This window comes from Vulpes lagopus, chromosome 1 (assembly GCF_018345385.1).
Source record: "Vulpes lagopus strain Blue_001 chromosome 1, ASM1834538v1, whole genome shotgun sequence".
Taxonomy (NCBI): domain Eukaryota; kingdom Metazoa; phylum Chordata; class Mammalia; order Carnivora; family Canidae; genus Vulpes; species Vulpes lagopus.
Genome location: NC_054824.1, coordinates 147,153,619 through 147,168,624, shown reverse-complemented (window position 1 = coordinate 147,168,624; position 15,006 = coordinate 147,153,619). Strand labels below are relative to the sequence as shown.

General features: G+C 51.0%; 1 protein-coding gene across 2 annotated transcripts in view; it reads right to left on the bottom strand.

Annotated features, from left to right (window-relative positions):
- EPHX1 (epoxide hydrolase 1) overlaps window positions 1–15,006 on the bottom strand; it is a 35,739-nt gene that overhangs the window by 530 nt on the left and 20,203 nt on the right. For both annotated transcript variants that reach the window (XM_041747115.1, XM_041747104.1), the window contains exons 4-8: window positions 6,363–6,590; window positions 5,722–5,851; window positions 5,070–5,275; window positions 4,164–4,272; window positions 414–539 (exon numbers count right to left, since the gene is read on the bottom strand). In XM_041747115.1, coding sequence (XP_041603049.1) covers window positions 414–539; window positions 4,164–4,272; window positions 5,070–5,275; window positions 5,722–5,851; window positions 6,363–6,590 — 799 coding nt within the window. The remainder of the gene's footprint in view (window positions 1–413; window positions 540–4,163; window positions 4,273–5,069; window positions 5,276–5,721; window positions 5,852–6,362; window positions 6,591–15,006) is intronic.

Here is a 15,006-nt window from a genome sequence, read left to right as displayed (position 1 = left end):
GGTGGGGGTCTGTTCACCAGCCACAGGAAGCCGTAAGGAGGACAGACCCAGGGCTCTAACCACCCCCTCCAATCCAACCACTGGGGGCCTTCTTCTCTGGAGAACATGACTGAGTGGGACAGGGCAGCTTCTCACACCCCCAGCCAGCTCCTCTTTGCTGCCCCTGAAGGGTCTGGAAGCCTCAGAACCGTCACTGCTAGCCGGGCCAGCATCCTGGTGGCCTGGGGCCAGCTTGCTTTCCCTCTGTGAGCTCATTACATCGTGTCCTCATCCCAGGCACCTGGGCACCTGGCAGGCAAGGCTGTACTGTCCCACTGTCAAATATGCCTCCTTGGGGTCGACAGCCGGTGGTCCTGCTGCTCCCAGCCTAGAAGCCCGTGGGCAGGGCCCAGTGTGGGCTCAGCCAGACTCACCGGTCATGCGCGTTGGCCATGAAGCCCTGCCCCAGGTTCTCCTTGTAGAAGCGCTGGGAGGAGGCAATGGTGCCTGTGGTCCAGTAGAGCATGACATTGGTCAGCAGGTCATCCAGGGAGAACTTCCTACGAGAGCAGAACCGGAAGGCGGCTCAGGGGCAGGCTTTCAGGCTGCAGGCACAGGCCAGGACCCCCGCCGCCTGTCTGGCTTCCTCGTCAGAGTGCACCCAAGGTTGGGCACAGGCAGGCTTGGCCCAGGGTCACCAGCTGCCACAACAACAGGACCAGGCTATGCTGGCTGCCACCGTCATCCTGGGCAGTGTCAGCGCACCCCCTCCTTGCCCATCCCCAGAGGCTCAGCCCAGGGGACGAGCAGGCGAGGTCAGCGGGACCTCTGGGCCCTCTGTACAGGCCACCCTCAGGCCAGCCCCAGGTGGGCTCACCCCGACCAGGCCCTGGGTGGATCCCAGCTTCCAGGCCCTTAGAGCCCCTAGATCCACCTGGCATTGCCTGTAAGCCTCCTGCCAAGCTTGTGTCATCCCATGTGGGAGCCATGGTGCCCTGCAGACACCTTCCCATTCAGCATAGGACACCCCTTTCTTCCTCACCCCAGGACTGCTGAGTGGGGGGACCCCACCCAGGCAGCAGGCCTCCATGCTTGGCGAGGAAAGAGCCATTTGGTTCTTACTGTTGGGGCACATGTGGTCTGTGGACCCTGAGACTCCACATTCCCCTGGCCCCACCTGCCCTTGGGCTCACTGTACCCTGTGTCCAGAAGCCCGGGAGCCTGCCATGGGGCCCACTGCACGTGCCCTCTGGGCATCCACCTCTGCCCCTGTGCCCCCACTCATCTTTGCCCCACCAGCCTCTGCACTTCCCTCCCAGGATAGCACCCCTTGCACCCGGACCCACTGGCTTCCCTCCCCATCCCCCTCACTTCTATGATACACCCTTGATGCCCTCAGCCCTGTACCTTCTGCAGCCCAGACCCACCTGATGGTCTAGACCCTGGGGGACTCAGGCTCTGTGGACCAGACGAGTCCCCACCATCGGGTGTCTGACGGCCCCCTACCCTGCCTGCCTTCCCCTCTGGGGAAATCCCATTCCAGGAGCAGCTCTGCTCAGGCCTTCCCTGTTCAATTCCAGATCTGGGGGCTTCCAAGAGCTCTTGCCTCCCTGCACCCAGCCTGCAGCCTCTATCTCTCCCTTCCCAGCCCACGGTCTGCTGCCCAAGGCCCCCCAGGCCAGCCTTCCCGCCTACCCTCTGTGCCCCGTCCCCTCTCTCCTGCCTCCCCATGCCTCAGCACCCCTTTGCAACTGTCAGCTCACCCTTGCCCCCCATTTAGCTAGGGGCTTCTCACTAGGCTTCATCCTCCCCCTGCAGCCAGGAGGCCAGAGCTCCTCCCTGTACCCGGGAGGCCGCTCCTTGGCACTGCCTGCTAACCATCCCCCAGAGCAGAGAAGGTCATCTCCTCCTGACCCCTCCATGGGCTCCAGATCTCAGCTCCCCCCACAAGCATGTCCACCAGAAGTGGGGCCACATCTCTGCCCAGCCCCTCCTCACTGACACAACCCTCACACGTGTGCTCACACGTCTGCATACAAATCCACATACATACTTCACAATCCAGAAGTGCTTCTGTTTCTAAATGCCACACACTGCAGGGGCTCCTCCTCCTTAAGCCCTATTTCCGGCCTGAGCAGGGAGGAGGGAGGTAGAACCTTCTGCCCCTGCTCCTCCCTCCCCCCCACTGTCCCCTCTGAGCCCTGGTCGTCCCTGTGCCCCTCTCCTCCCTCCCTGCCCCAGCCCCCCAACAATCCCCGCTCCTCCCCACCCGAGGCTCTGCTGACGTCACTGCTGCCTGAACTGAGGAACTTGCGGCAGCTCCACTTGGCTCCCCAGCTCTTGGCCAGGAAGTTTGGTTGATTAATCAGATGCTGATTTGCCCCGAAAGGGCCAATTTGCTGAACTTGCTTGTTTGTGTCAGCTGTTTAGCTGTAGCTGGCCAATCACATTTTCCTCTGGAGCACCACATTTTAAGGAACCTTCGATTCACCCCTGCCCTGCTCCCATTGGAGTGGGTGAGGGGCGCAGGGTGGGATGTTAGCATTAAATGTGAAAACTTCTCTGAAATGATGAATACATTCACAAGGCATCTTCCCCTTTAGAAATACACTCCTGGTGGCTCAGCGGTTTAGCACCAGGTCGAGATCCTGGAGACCCGGAATCAAGTCCCATGTCAGGCTCCCTGCATGGAGCCTGCTTCTCTCTCTGCCTGTGTCTCTGCCTCTCTCTCTTTCTCCTCTCTGTGTATTCTCATGAATAAATAAATAAAAATCTTAAAAAAAAAATACACTCCTTCCTCTCTAGCAACAGCAGCATGGAGCAGGAGGAGAGAAAGATGAACTTCCTTTTAAATGTTACTGTGGTGACAGGATGGAATCCAGTCAATGAGAAGTGAATGGTCAGAATCAACATTTAACTTGGGAACTGGGAACTGACTTTCAGCGTGGTGGCCAAGGGCTCCCATCTCCCCCTCGGCTTTGGTCACAGCTTGAAAAGGACCACAGAACCCATTTCCGCCTGAGCATTCAGTGATCTTTCTAGACTACAGAGCTGAGCACGGCTGCTCGAAGCTTTGGTGTGTGTGGGCAGGGGGCCAGGCAGCAGTGCAGGAACCCCAGGCCCAGGGCTGGGGGGATCAGTGGGAGCTCAAGCCTTGGCTGCAGGGACTGTGGGCAAGGAGCAGGGCCACCCCTTGCCAAGGAGCTGCTGATGGATCCCTGTTGCCCCTGGGTCCTGCCCAGTGTGGGGCAGGGAACAGATCCCAGAGTGAGGGCTTGTGAGTGGGCTCACAGTCTGGCCCCCGTGCACCTGCTCCACGCCTCGGCAAAGTCAGCCTTTCCAAGGGCACCTCACTTGTCTACCACTCCAGCCTTCACTTCTGCTTTCCTCTCTGCCTGCATTCTCTTCTTCTACCCTTTCCACTGGCAAACTCCTACCCATCCTTCAAGGCCCAGGCCTAATTGATTCTCCCAGTCATTTTCCCTCCCTGCCCCTTAGACAGAGCAAATCCTCCTTTCTCTGGACTCCCACAGCCTTTCTGAGCTCACCTCTAGTATGTATTTGTCGAGTGCCTGCTGCATACCGGGCCCCATTCTAGGAGTGGGGCCTAGAGCACAACCTACACACGGTTCCTATCCCCAAGGTGGGAGCCAGCCCCATCTCTCCCTCCTCCCACCCCAGCACTGCGTCTGGTGCCCTGGGTGTCCCCAGAGCAATGAAGAAGGGGATGGGTGCTGGAGAAGCTGGGTCAGGGCCGACCTCCTGGAGCTTGAGTTGGGCCAGAAGCCTGGGAATCACATGCTAAAGAGGCCACGGCCTCCAAGGCTCCCCTCAGCTGCCTCCACGGCTGGCTTCCCCAGGGCACACATCCAGGTGGCCACAAGCCTGGTTCTCCTGGGTACAGGAGGAGGAAGCCCCGGCTGCTCCCCTTGGACCCACTGATCCCAGAAGGGGGCTGTTTAGCAAATGGAGCATAGACATTCTGAAGCCCTGCTTCCTATTCTTGACCACTGCACTGTGAGGTTTGGAGCGAGTGGCTAGACCTCCCCGTGCCTCCGTGGCCTCATCTGGAGGAGCTGGGACTGTGTTCACCAGGTGAGGGCTTGAGGGGCATTGGGCAGGAGGTGGACGTGCTGGCCATGGCTGCTGGGACCTGAGCAGGTGGTTGGCAGGTAGGGTCTCACCTGTCCAGGCCTCCATTCTCCAGGTCTCGGAACTCTGGGTTGGTCCAGGTGGAAAACTTCTCCAGGATATAGGCAGCCAGGCCCACAGGAGAGTCATTCAGAGCACAGCCTGGTGTGGGAAGAAGTGAGGGAGGAACTCAGGCCTGGGACCAGTGAGCAGGCCACCAGGTCATGGGGTGATGCAGCTCTGCCCTAACTCCTGGGATGCTCGTGCACCCCCATCTACATAACCCTCGGCCTTGGAACTCCCATCTGGGAAAAAGTGGGGGTACTGCCCCCACTGCTTCTGGGGATCCATCCATTGCATGGGGAGCCTCGGGGGACCCCGATAAGAAATATGTATGAATGCTGTTTTTAAAAAAGTGGTGTTTGGGGGCACCTGGCTGGCTTGAGATCAAGAGCATACGACTCTTGATCTTGGAATTGTTGAGTTTAAGCCCCACAATGAGTGTAGAGGTTACTTATATAAATAAATAAACTTTTTTTAAGAGGTGGGGTTTTAAGTTTATACGCTCAGATTAGTGAAAAGTAAGAAAGAATCTGAAAGTCCAAATTAGGGGAACAGTTATAAATGAATATTGATGCCCTCCAGCCCCCCAGTCCTGGAGCTGCTGGGCCCCCAAGTTCCCTCCCCGACTCAAGCTCAGGGCGCAGGGGTCAGGGGACCAGGGCATGGTGCCCACTGAATCAGCTCACACAGGCATCTGGAATGTTCCGGCCATGCACTGGCTGACCTATGCCCAGAAATGCCGCGAGAAACAGAGTTCGGTCCCTCCCGGGAGGTTTTCACCCTGTGAGCAGCATTGCTGAGGCAAGTGAGGACCCCTGGCTGGCGCCTGGCTGGGTGCATGGAAGGGTGTGGGCACCTCCCGGGAGGAGGCTGCAGTGTCCTGAGCGCGTGCTCACCCACAGTGTCAGGCTTGGTGCACTGGATGTGCATGTAGCCGCTCTCCCTCATCAGGCTGTAGAAAACCTTCTCCTTGAAGGGGTATAGCAGCTCCAGATCCCTCTGGGTGTAGCCGAGAAGACTCAAGATACGCCGTCCCAAGAACAGAGTCAGGATGTAGGGACCTAACACCAGAGCCATGTTCAAGTGCAGACCTTTCACGTGGCTGAGGGCAGACAGAGGGTCCAGGTGAGGCTGGTGTCAGGGCTGAGGGAGGCCATGGGGCTGAGACGCTTGCTCTGGCCCCGTTGGAAATCTGTCCCTCTGGGGTGGCCACTGGACATGGAGGAGGGGGTTGGGAAGGAAAATACAGCTTCCAGAAAGTTCTGGTCTCTTCCAGGACATGGGCCACCAAAAAGGCCTACTCTCTGACTTTTTCCTCATCTGGCTGGCCCTCTCTGCCTGTGCACCTGGCCCAGAGTCCCCAGGCCCATGTGATAGCAAATAGAGAGGGAATGCACGTCAAGGTGCCCCAAGCACAGCAGGGGGACGGGGGACCTTTCCTCCTCTCCTCTAGGCCCACAGGATGCGCTGTAGCTCAGACGGCACGTCCGGGCAGACCCTGTGGCCCTGCACAGATGGCCGTCTCACATGCCCAAGAGTGACCCTCACCTGGGTACCATCTGGGCCATGTTGGTACAGATCAGGGACCCCCAGTCCCCACCCTGAATGTAGAACTTCTGGAAGCCGAGCCGCAGCATCAGTTTATAAAAGATCCTGGCAGTGGCCACTGAATTCAAGCCTGGTTTGAAGGGGAAAGAGAAGAGAGTCACAGAGATGTCACTCCTGGGGCCCTCTCGGGCTCCTATGGAATTCCTCACTGGCCCCCATGCCCCATGCTGGGGTGACAGCAGCTCACAGTGGGGGAGGAGGCATCTTAGGGCCCCTGGGAGCGTGACCCAGGGCCCAGCAGGCGGTGTGGAGAGAGGGGCAGTGCGTGGACGGCCAAGCAGTGAGGGTGCACGGGCTTCGGCCAGCACCGGTGAGGTTCTGTGGGCTTGTACTCCCTGCAGGGCTTGGTGGGCCTTGCTGGCCCAGACGTGGACCTGCTGCCGCGCGGGGAGCTCCTGAGGGTGTGAGAGTCCAGGCGCCCGGGCTAGCACTGGCTGCTCAGGGCCGCGGCCCTGCCAGCCCCTCACCCACTGCACACGGCAGGGCCTGGGTAGGTGCATGGGCCATCCGAAGGGAGCCGTCCCAGCCCCATGCCCGCCTGCGTGAAGAACTGGCCCCCACCGGCACCCCCACCTCCCTACCTTTTTTGGAGGATGCCTCCGAGAAGCTGTAGCCAGGAATGGAAGGGCAGATAACTTCAAAAACATGCTCGTCGCTCAGCCCATGGTTCTTGGGGTCAGTCAGGAGCGGGATGATCTTATAGAACTCGTAGAAGGAGCCGGGCCAGCCGTGTACCATCAGCAAGGGCTTTGGGGTGCTGCTGGACGGCAGCTGGGGGGGCTTCACGTGGATGAAGTGGATGTCCAGCCCTGGGGGACAGAGCACAGTCAGCCCAGGGTGGAGAGGACCCCAGAGCCAGGGAGGCTGCAGCCCCGGCCCTCAGCGTGTCCACCCAGGCTGTGCTCCCTCCAGAGCTCAGCCAGCAGGTGTGACGCCCCTGGGGCCCCATGGCAGCGGCCACCCAGGCTGGCTGTGCACCCACCCCATGCTCCAGCTGCACAGGTGCCCCTCCTGGCCTTCACAGGTGCCCTGCAGGGGACAGACCGCTGCCATGCCCCTTACCCAGCAGATCATGAGCCCTGTGAGGCCAGGGCCCGGCTGTTCACGCACTGCCAAGTTCCCAGAGCCCAGAACACTTCGTGGCTCATGGTGGCACTTGGCAAATGCTGCTTAATAAAGACAGGGGGGTGGGGTGCCTGGCTGGCTCAGCCCGTAGAGCATGCAACTCCTGATCTTGGGGTCCCCACGCTGGGTGTCAAGGTCACTTAAAACTAAAAAAAAAAACAAAACCTTTAAAAAAAAGGAGTAGGGGAAAAAAACCTGTATATTGTAGCATTAGAGGCTGAAACAGATTATAGTTTACACTGTAATACAATACACCTGTTTAAGATGACAGTGCAAATACGTATTCATTTAACATATAAAACAGTTCAAAGTGGTCAAAGCAAATTACCAAGCCAAATATCTAATTTTTGAAAGCAGTCCTATGTGTGCATATTTATACACCGTGTGTACATGAACTGTATGTGTATGTATATGTATGGATAGGTAAGTATATGAACTCATATGTATATAAAATTTTAAATTTGGAAGGATGAACTACAAATATATATAAAGTTGTCTCTGAGCAAGACAATTTCAAGTGTTAATTTATTTTTTTACTCTTTCTGTCCCTCCTAATTTTTTTAATTTTTAATTTTTTAAAGATTTTATTTATTTATTCATGAGAGACACAGAGAGAGAGGCAGAGACACAGGCAGAGAGAGAAGCAGGCTCCATGCAGGGAGCCCGATGTGGGACTCCATCCTGGGTCTCCAGGATCACACCCTGAGCCGAAGGCAGGCGCTCAACCGCTAAGCCACCCAGGTGTCCCCTCCTAATTTTTTGAAAAAAGATTTTATTAATTTATTTGAGAGAGAGAGTACACATACCAGCAGGGAGGAGGGGCAGAGGGAGAGGGAGAAGCAGACTCCCTGTGGAACAGAGAGCCCAAATGCAGGACTAGATCTCAGGACCCAAGATCATGATCCAAGCTAAACGCAGATGCTTAACCCACTGAACCACCCAGGCACTTCTGGATCTCCTAATTTTTCTATAAGGGATGTAAAGTCAATGCATAATTTTTTAAAGTGGAGAAACGTTTTCAAGGTTGAGTCGAGTGCTGGACCCTTGGAACACATCCAAGCCAAGGGTGGGCAAGTGGGTTCCAGGCACCCCCGAACCCCTCTGAGGGCAGTCTGTTCCCAGGCAGGTAGGTGGCCCAAAGAGCACCTGGAGCCCTGCACCATGACTAGCTAATGTTCTGGTCAGTTGTGAATTCATTACATAAATAACATATGTTTACCATAAGAAATGGAAAACAGATAAATCAAAAGGGGGAAAAAGCACATGAAGAGAACATTGTGTTCTCTTTCCAGAATTTTAAAAATAAATCTGTTATTTTGGAACAATTTAAAAAAAATAATCCTGATGCCCAACGTGGGGTTTGAACTCACGACCCCAAGGTCAAGACTAGAATGTTCAGGGCACCTGGGTGGCTCAGGGGTTAAGTGATCGACTCCCGGTTTCGGCTCAGGTCGTGATCTCAGGGTGGAGCCTACTTAAAAAAAAAAAGGCCTGTGCTCCACTGACGGAGCCAGGCAGGCGCCTTTATTCTGGAACAATTTCAGATTTATAGAAAAAGAGTGAGGACAGTACAGGAAGTTCCCACGAACCCACACCCAGCTTCCCTGTCATTAACGGCTTACGTTATTCCGGTACATTTGTTACAAGGAATGAACCAGTACTGATGCGTTAATGACTCCATTAAAGTCCATAATTTCTTCAGATTTCCTTAGCTTTAAAAACATTTTTATTTTTATGGTAGTAAGAATATTTAATAGGAGACCTCCGTCTTCACAAACTGTTAAGTGTGCTGTCAACAGTGGGCACGCGTGGCCCGGGATGTTTCTAGAACTTAGGCATCTGGCAAAACTGAGACTCTATACCCCTTACTGAGCATCTCCCCGTCTCTTCATCTCCCCTGTCCTGGCCCCCACTCAGCCCCCTCTGCTTCTATGAGCTTGGCAATTCGGGATCCCTCCACAGGCGGGATCATGCAGAATTTGTCTTCCTATGACTGGCTTATTTCACTCTGCAGAATGTCCTCCAGGTTCATCCATGATGTCCCCTCGGGCAGGGTTTCCTTCTCTGCAAAGGCTGAATAACACCACTGTCCACAGACGGTGAATACAGCTCAGATGTCCTTAACTTTTACCTAACATCCTGTTTGTGTTCCAGGATCTCATTGAGGACCCCATGTTGCCTTCATGTCTCCTTAGACTCCTCTGGATTAGGACAGTTCAGACTTTTTTTTTTTTAAGATTTATTTATTTATTTTAGAGACAGGGGGTGTCGAGGGGGAGAGGGAGAGAGAATCCCAACCAGACTCTGAGCTGAGCATGGAACCTGACATGGGGCTCGATCCCACGACCCTGAGACCCTGAGATCCTGACCTGAGCTGAAACCAAGAGTCAGATGCTTAATGGACTGAGCCACTCAGGTGCCCCGCAGCTCAGACTTCTTAAAAAACAGTCACAAAAAAACAAAACAAAACAAAACAAAAAAACAAAAACAAAAAACAGTCACAGATTATAACCTTCTTCAGACAAAACCAGAACTCTACATACATTCTATTTTGTTACGTGTCCTTCTATGTTGCTATATTTACTCCTGGTTTGAAGTTCATTTCAGAAGATATCCTTACCTCCTTTGGGACACACTGCACAATGTGATATGATTTCCAATTCAAATGGTCACACTGTCATCTGAGGGAATTCCACACAGATGCACAGGTGCTGGTGTGCACAGCGATGCCTGGAAGCGTGCGTGCAAGGGAACCAGAAGCTGTCCCGGAGTGGGAAATGCTGGCTGGGGGAAGGGTTGAGACAGAGATTGCCTTTTCACTGCTTCCTTATAGACTTTTTGAGTTTTAAATATTTGAATTTTAGAAATGAAAAAAAAATGTTAAAAGCCCATACTTCCTAAATATGGGGGTTTCCCTTGGAGGAGGAAGCAAGTCCCCTCAACCTCACCCGCCCCTGTTTCCAGGCAGATCTATGGTCTGCAGCATGCTGCAGGGTGTTGCATGCCCAGCTCTGAATTGGGACCGCCACCCTGGGGAGGGAGCTGAACTGAACATGGGGTCGGTCGCAGCCCTCTGGGATGACTCAATGCCCCAAGTCGCCCCCTTTGGAGCATCTGCACTGTTCTTCGCTGTGATGCCCTGGGGAACCCAAGATGGTCTAGGGGGTAAGGCCTCTTGAGCCTGCAGCCTCCAGGAAGGGAATAGCCCCCTAGGGTTTCTTGCCACTGGATGTTTGGAGGTGCTGGTTCCTTCTCTTGGACTACCTTCCTCACATTAGTGGCAAACTCCTATTTATCCTTTAGGTCTTAGCTTAGATGCCACTTCCTCCAGGAAGCCTTCCATTACATTTCCAGGTGGCAGTGGGGCTCATGAAGCTCCCAGAGCCTCCTCCCTTGCAGAACCCCTCACCCTGTACTGTAAAGGTAAGCATCACCCCTGAAAGAAGGCAGGGACCCTGTTCTCTGCACCCAAAACGCCTGGATGCAGGAGGTACCCTGTCAGCCTCTAACAGACGACCAGTGAAGAGATGCAGCAACAGAGTGATCTGAATCAAGATGAGGAAACCAGGCAATGTGGCACCAGGGATGCGAAAGGCAACCTTTGAAAATTTCATACAAAGATCTATATGTACTTTGGCTTGGATGAAGTGGCTCAGATTCTCTTGTGAGGCTCATGACGAAGATATCAAAGTCCCTGAAGGGTACAGCAACAACTGCTTTATGTTTAAAATTAGTCCTCATCTCATTAGTTACAAGTTTAGAAACCTAGCTCTATATTAGGCCTCTGAGTTCAACTTACAAATATTATCCTCTCTATAGTGCTAAAATGTTATTATTCTTTTTAAAAGATTTTATTTTTAAGTACTTGCTACATCCAATGTGGGGCTCGGACTCACCACCGTGAGATCAAGAATCACATGGCTCCACCAACTGAGCCAGCCAGGTGCTCATGTATATTTATTATTATTATTTTTAAAGATTTTATTTATTTATTCATAAGAGATACAGAAAGAGGGATCCCTGGGTGGCGCAGCGGTTTGGCGCCTGCCTTTGGCCCAGGGCGCGATCCTGGAGACCCGGGATCGAATCCCACATCAGGCTCCCGGTGCATGGAGCCTGCTTCTCCCTCCGCCTGTGTCTCTGCCTCTCTCTCTCTCTGTGACTATCATAAAAAAAAAAAAAAAAAGAGATACAGAAAGAGAGACACAGGCGGAGGGAGAAGAAGCAGGTTCCATACAAGGAAGTGGATGCAGGGCTCGATCCCCGGGAATCCGGGACCAGGCCCTGAGTCAAAGGCAGACGCTCAACCACTAAGGCACCTAGGCGTCCCCTGTATATTTATTAATCTAAGCAGTATTGAGAGTTATTCTCCAGAGGCCTTTGATTAATGAATGTTTGCATTTTTAAACTTGCTTAATGACACTCCTTTAAACATGGTATAATTTCAATTTCCTTTTTAAGAACTTTAGTTGATCTGACTGACTGATATATCTTCCACATACTTTAAATTTAAGAATTTTAATAAATTTATGACTGTGGTAAAGCCTAAATCTTCCAACACTTCATGTAAACTCAAGAAGATTTTCACATAAAATCTGAATCCATTACTCAGTTACACACTCTCAGTTATAACTCAAAAGTCCATTACTTGGGGGACTCCTGGGTGGCTCAGTGGTTAATCATCTGCTTTCAGCCCAAGGTGTGATCCTGGGGTTCCAGGATCGAGTCTCGTATCGGGCTCCCCGCAGGAAGCCTGCTTCTCCCTCTGCCTGTGTCTCTGCTTCTCTCTGTGTGTCTCTCATGAATAAATAAAATCTTAAAAAAGTCCATTACTTGAAAAGGCCAAATTGTCTTGAACATTACGAATATTTAAAATTCCAAAAATGCAGTTTCCTTAACATGAACCACTAAATAGTATGACAACCCACAGGACGTGAGCAAATATTTGCAAATCCCACAGCTCATATGGGACTGATAGGCAGAACAAGAGAAAGCCCCAAATCCAGCAACAACAAAAACCCAACTATCTCTTCAAAAATGGGCAAAGGACTTGAACATTTTGCTAAAGAAGATATACAAATGGTTGGCAGTACAAGAAAAGATGCTCAATCTCATTAATCATTAGACAATCGTGCATCAGAACCACAATGAGACGCTGCAGTGCGCCCATCAGGATGGCTAATGTCACGTGTTGCTCTTCTCGGAAACAGCCAGATGTGATCTCTGAAGATGGTTTGCTATCCACTTGACCCAGAAAAGTCATGCAAATCAGGAGGTTCAGATCTTAGTGTTCACTTAAACACAGGTAAGACTGCGCAGACTAGCAAGGACAGGCATACCTGAAAAGCCACCAGGTACATGAGGGGTGTTGCTTTGCAGAAGCAGCATGTGCCACGCCATCGCTGTGACGCTGGACTTGGCAGGTGTGCCCATATTGGACACAGGCTTGGGGCCCCAAGAAGAGTGCTAGAATTTTACCTCATGTACTTAAAAACACAGAGAGTAATGCTGATCTGAAGGGTTTAGATGTAGATTCTCTGGCCAGAGCACATCCAGGTGAGCAAAACCCCTGAGATGTGGTGCAGAACTCTCAGGACTCATGGTCAGACTAACCCATTGCATGAGCTCTCCCTGCGTCATGGAGACGGTCCTGACAGGAAAGACAAGATTGTTCCTAAACCAGCAGAGGAGGCTGCACAGAAGACAAAGACATCCCAGAAGAAGCTGAAGAAACAAAAGCTTATGGCCTGGGAGTAAATTCTGCATAAATTAAACACAAATAAAAGTTAAAAAAAAAGGATATAACAAGTGTTAGTAAGGACATGGAAAAATTGACAATCTGGGGGTGTCGGGGTGGCCCAATCAGTTGAGCGTCTGACCCTCGGTTTCATCTCAGGTCGTGATCTCAGAGTTGTGGGATCGAGCCCCCACATCAGGCTCTGCACTCAGCATGGAGTCTGCTTGAGATTCCCTCTCCCTCTGCCCCTCTCATTTGCACTCTCTCTCCCTCTCTAAAATAACTAAAACAAACTTTAATAAAACTTAGCAGTCTTGTACACTACTGGTGGAGATTTAAAATCGTGCAAAAATAGTAAAATATGGAAAATAGTACGGCAGTTCCTCAAATAGCTAAACACGAAATTACTATTTGACCCAGCAATTCCACTTCTGGGCATCCCCCCAAAGCACAGAAAGCAGACACATGAACAGATACTTGTGCACCCACATGTCTGGCAGCATTATTCACAATAGCCAAATGTAGAGGCAGCCCATTCATGGACGGGTGAATGCATGAACAAAACATGGTCTATCCATGTAATGGAATACTATGAAAGCCTTAAAAAGAAAGGGAAATCTGACACTTGCTACAAAACAAATGAAATTTGAGGACATTGTGCTGAGTGCAATAAGCCAGGCAGAGGACAAATATTGAATGACTCCACTCATAGGAAGTACTTAGGTACAAAATTCATACTTAAATTCACAGAGTGCAAAAGTAGAACAATTTTCAGAGGTGAGGGAGAGGGGAGAAATGAGGGCTTATTGTTTAACAGGGATGCAGTTTCAGTTTTGCAAAATAAGAAAGTTCTGAAGATGGATGGTGGTGATGGCTGCATAATGATATAAATGTGCTTACTGTCACTTTTCTGGGGTATTGCATATGACAACAGTCAAAATGGTCAATATTCTGTTATGTATATTTTACTATAATAGAAAATAAATACATAAAAAAAGATTTTATTTATTTATTTGCAGGGGCAGAGGCAGAGGGAGAAGCAGGGACCTCCCCCACCCCTGCAACATGAGATTCGATCCCAGGACCCTGAGGTCATGACCTGAGCCAAAGACAGATGCTACACTGATTGAGCCACCCAGGCTCAGTAACACTATGAACTTGATTTTCCTAAACATTTCTATGTGTTTATAAAGATTTTATTATTTTACTTTATTATTACTTTTAAAGATTTTATTTTTAAGTAATCTCTACACCCAATGTGGGGCTTGAACCCACAACCCTGAGATCAAGTTGCATGCTCCACCGACTGAGCCAGCCAGGCACCCCAGAATTTCTGTTTTATTCTAAATATTTCTGGGGTTAACATATGCTTTCCCAAGAGACAAACAGATCAATGGAGCAGAACTGAGAGCCTGGAAACCAATCCAGGCATATATGGTCAACTAAACTTTGACAAGGGAGCCAAGAACACTCAATGGAGAGAAGATAGTCTCTTCAATTAATGGCGCTGGGATAACTGGATATTCACATGGAAAAGAATGAAGCTGGACCCCTACCTCACACCACTCACAAAAAATTAACTCAGAATGGACCAAAGACTTAAATGTAAGACCTGGAACCATGAAACTACTAGAAGGAAATAGACACAAAGCTCCTCAACACAGGTCTTGGTGACAGTTTCTTGCACGTGACACCTAAAGCTCAAGCATCAAAGTAAAAAAATAAATAAGTGGACCAACATCAAACTGAAAAAGCCTCTGCACAGCAAAGGAGACCATCCACAAAGTGAAAAGACAGCCTGTGGGATGGGAGAAAATATGTGCAATCCTTACATTTGATAAGGGGTTCATCTCCAAAATACAGAAAGAACTTATACAACTCTGTAGCAGAAAAACCACCCAATTAAAATGGGCAAAGGACCAGAATAGATGCTTCTCCAACAGACATGATGGCCATCCAGATGGCCAACAGACATGGAAAGATGCTCATCACTTAGTATCAGGGAAATGCAAATCCAAGCCACAGTGAGATCCCACCTCACACCTGTCAGAATGGCTAAAATTAATGACACAGGAAACAACAGGTGTGGACGAGGATGCAGAGAAAGGGGAACCCTCTTGCACTGTTGGTGGGATTGTAAATGGGCGCAGCCACTGTGGAAAACAGTATGGAGGTTCCTCAAAAATGAAAAATAGAATGGCCATATGGTCCAGCATTCCAATTTGGGGAATATATATATAAAAACGAACACACTAATTCAAAAAGGTATCTGCACCCCATGTTCACTGCAGCATTACTCACAGTAGCCAAGACACAGAAGCAACCAGTGTCTACGGATGGATGAATGGAGAAAGACATTGTGG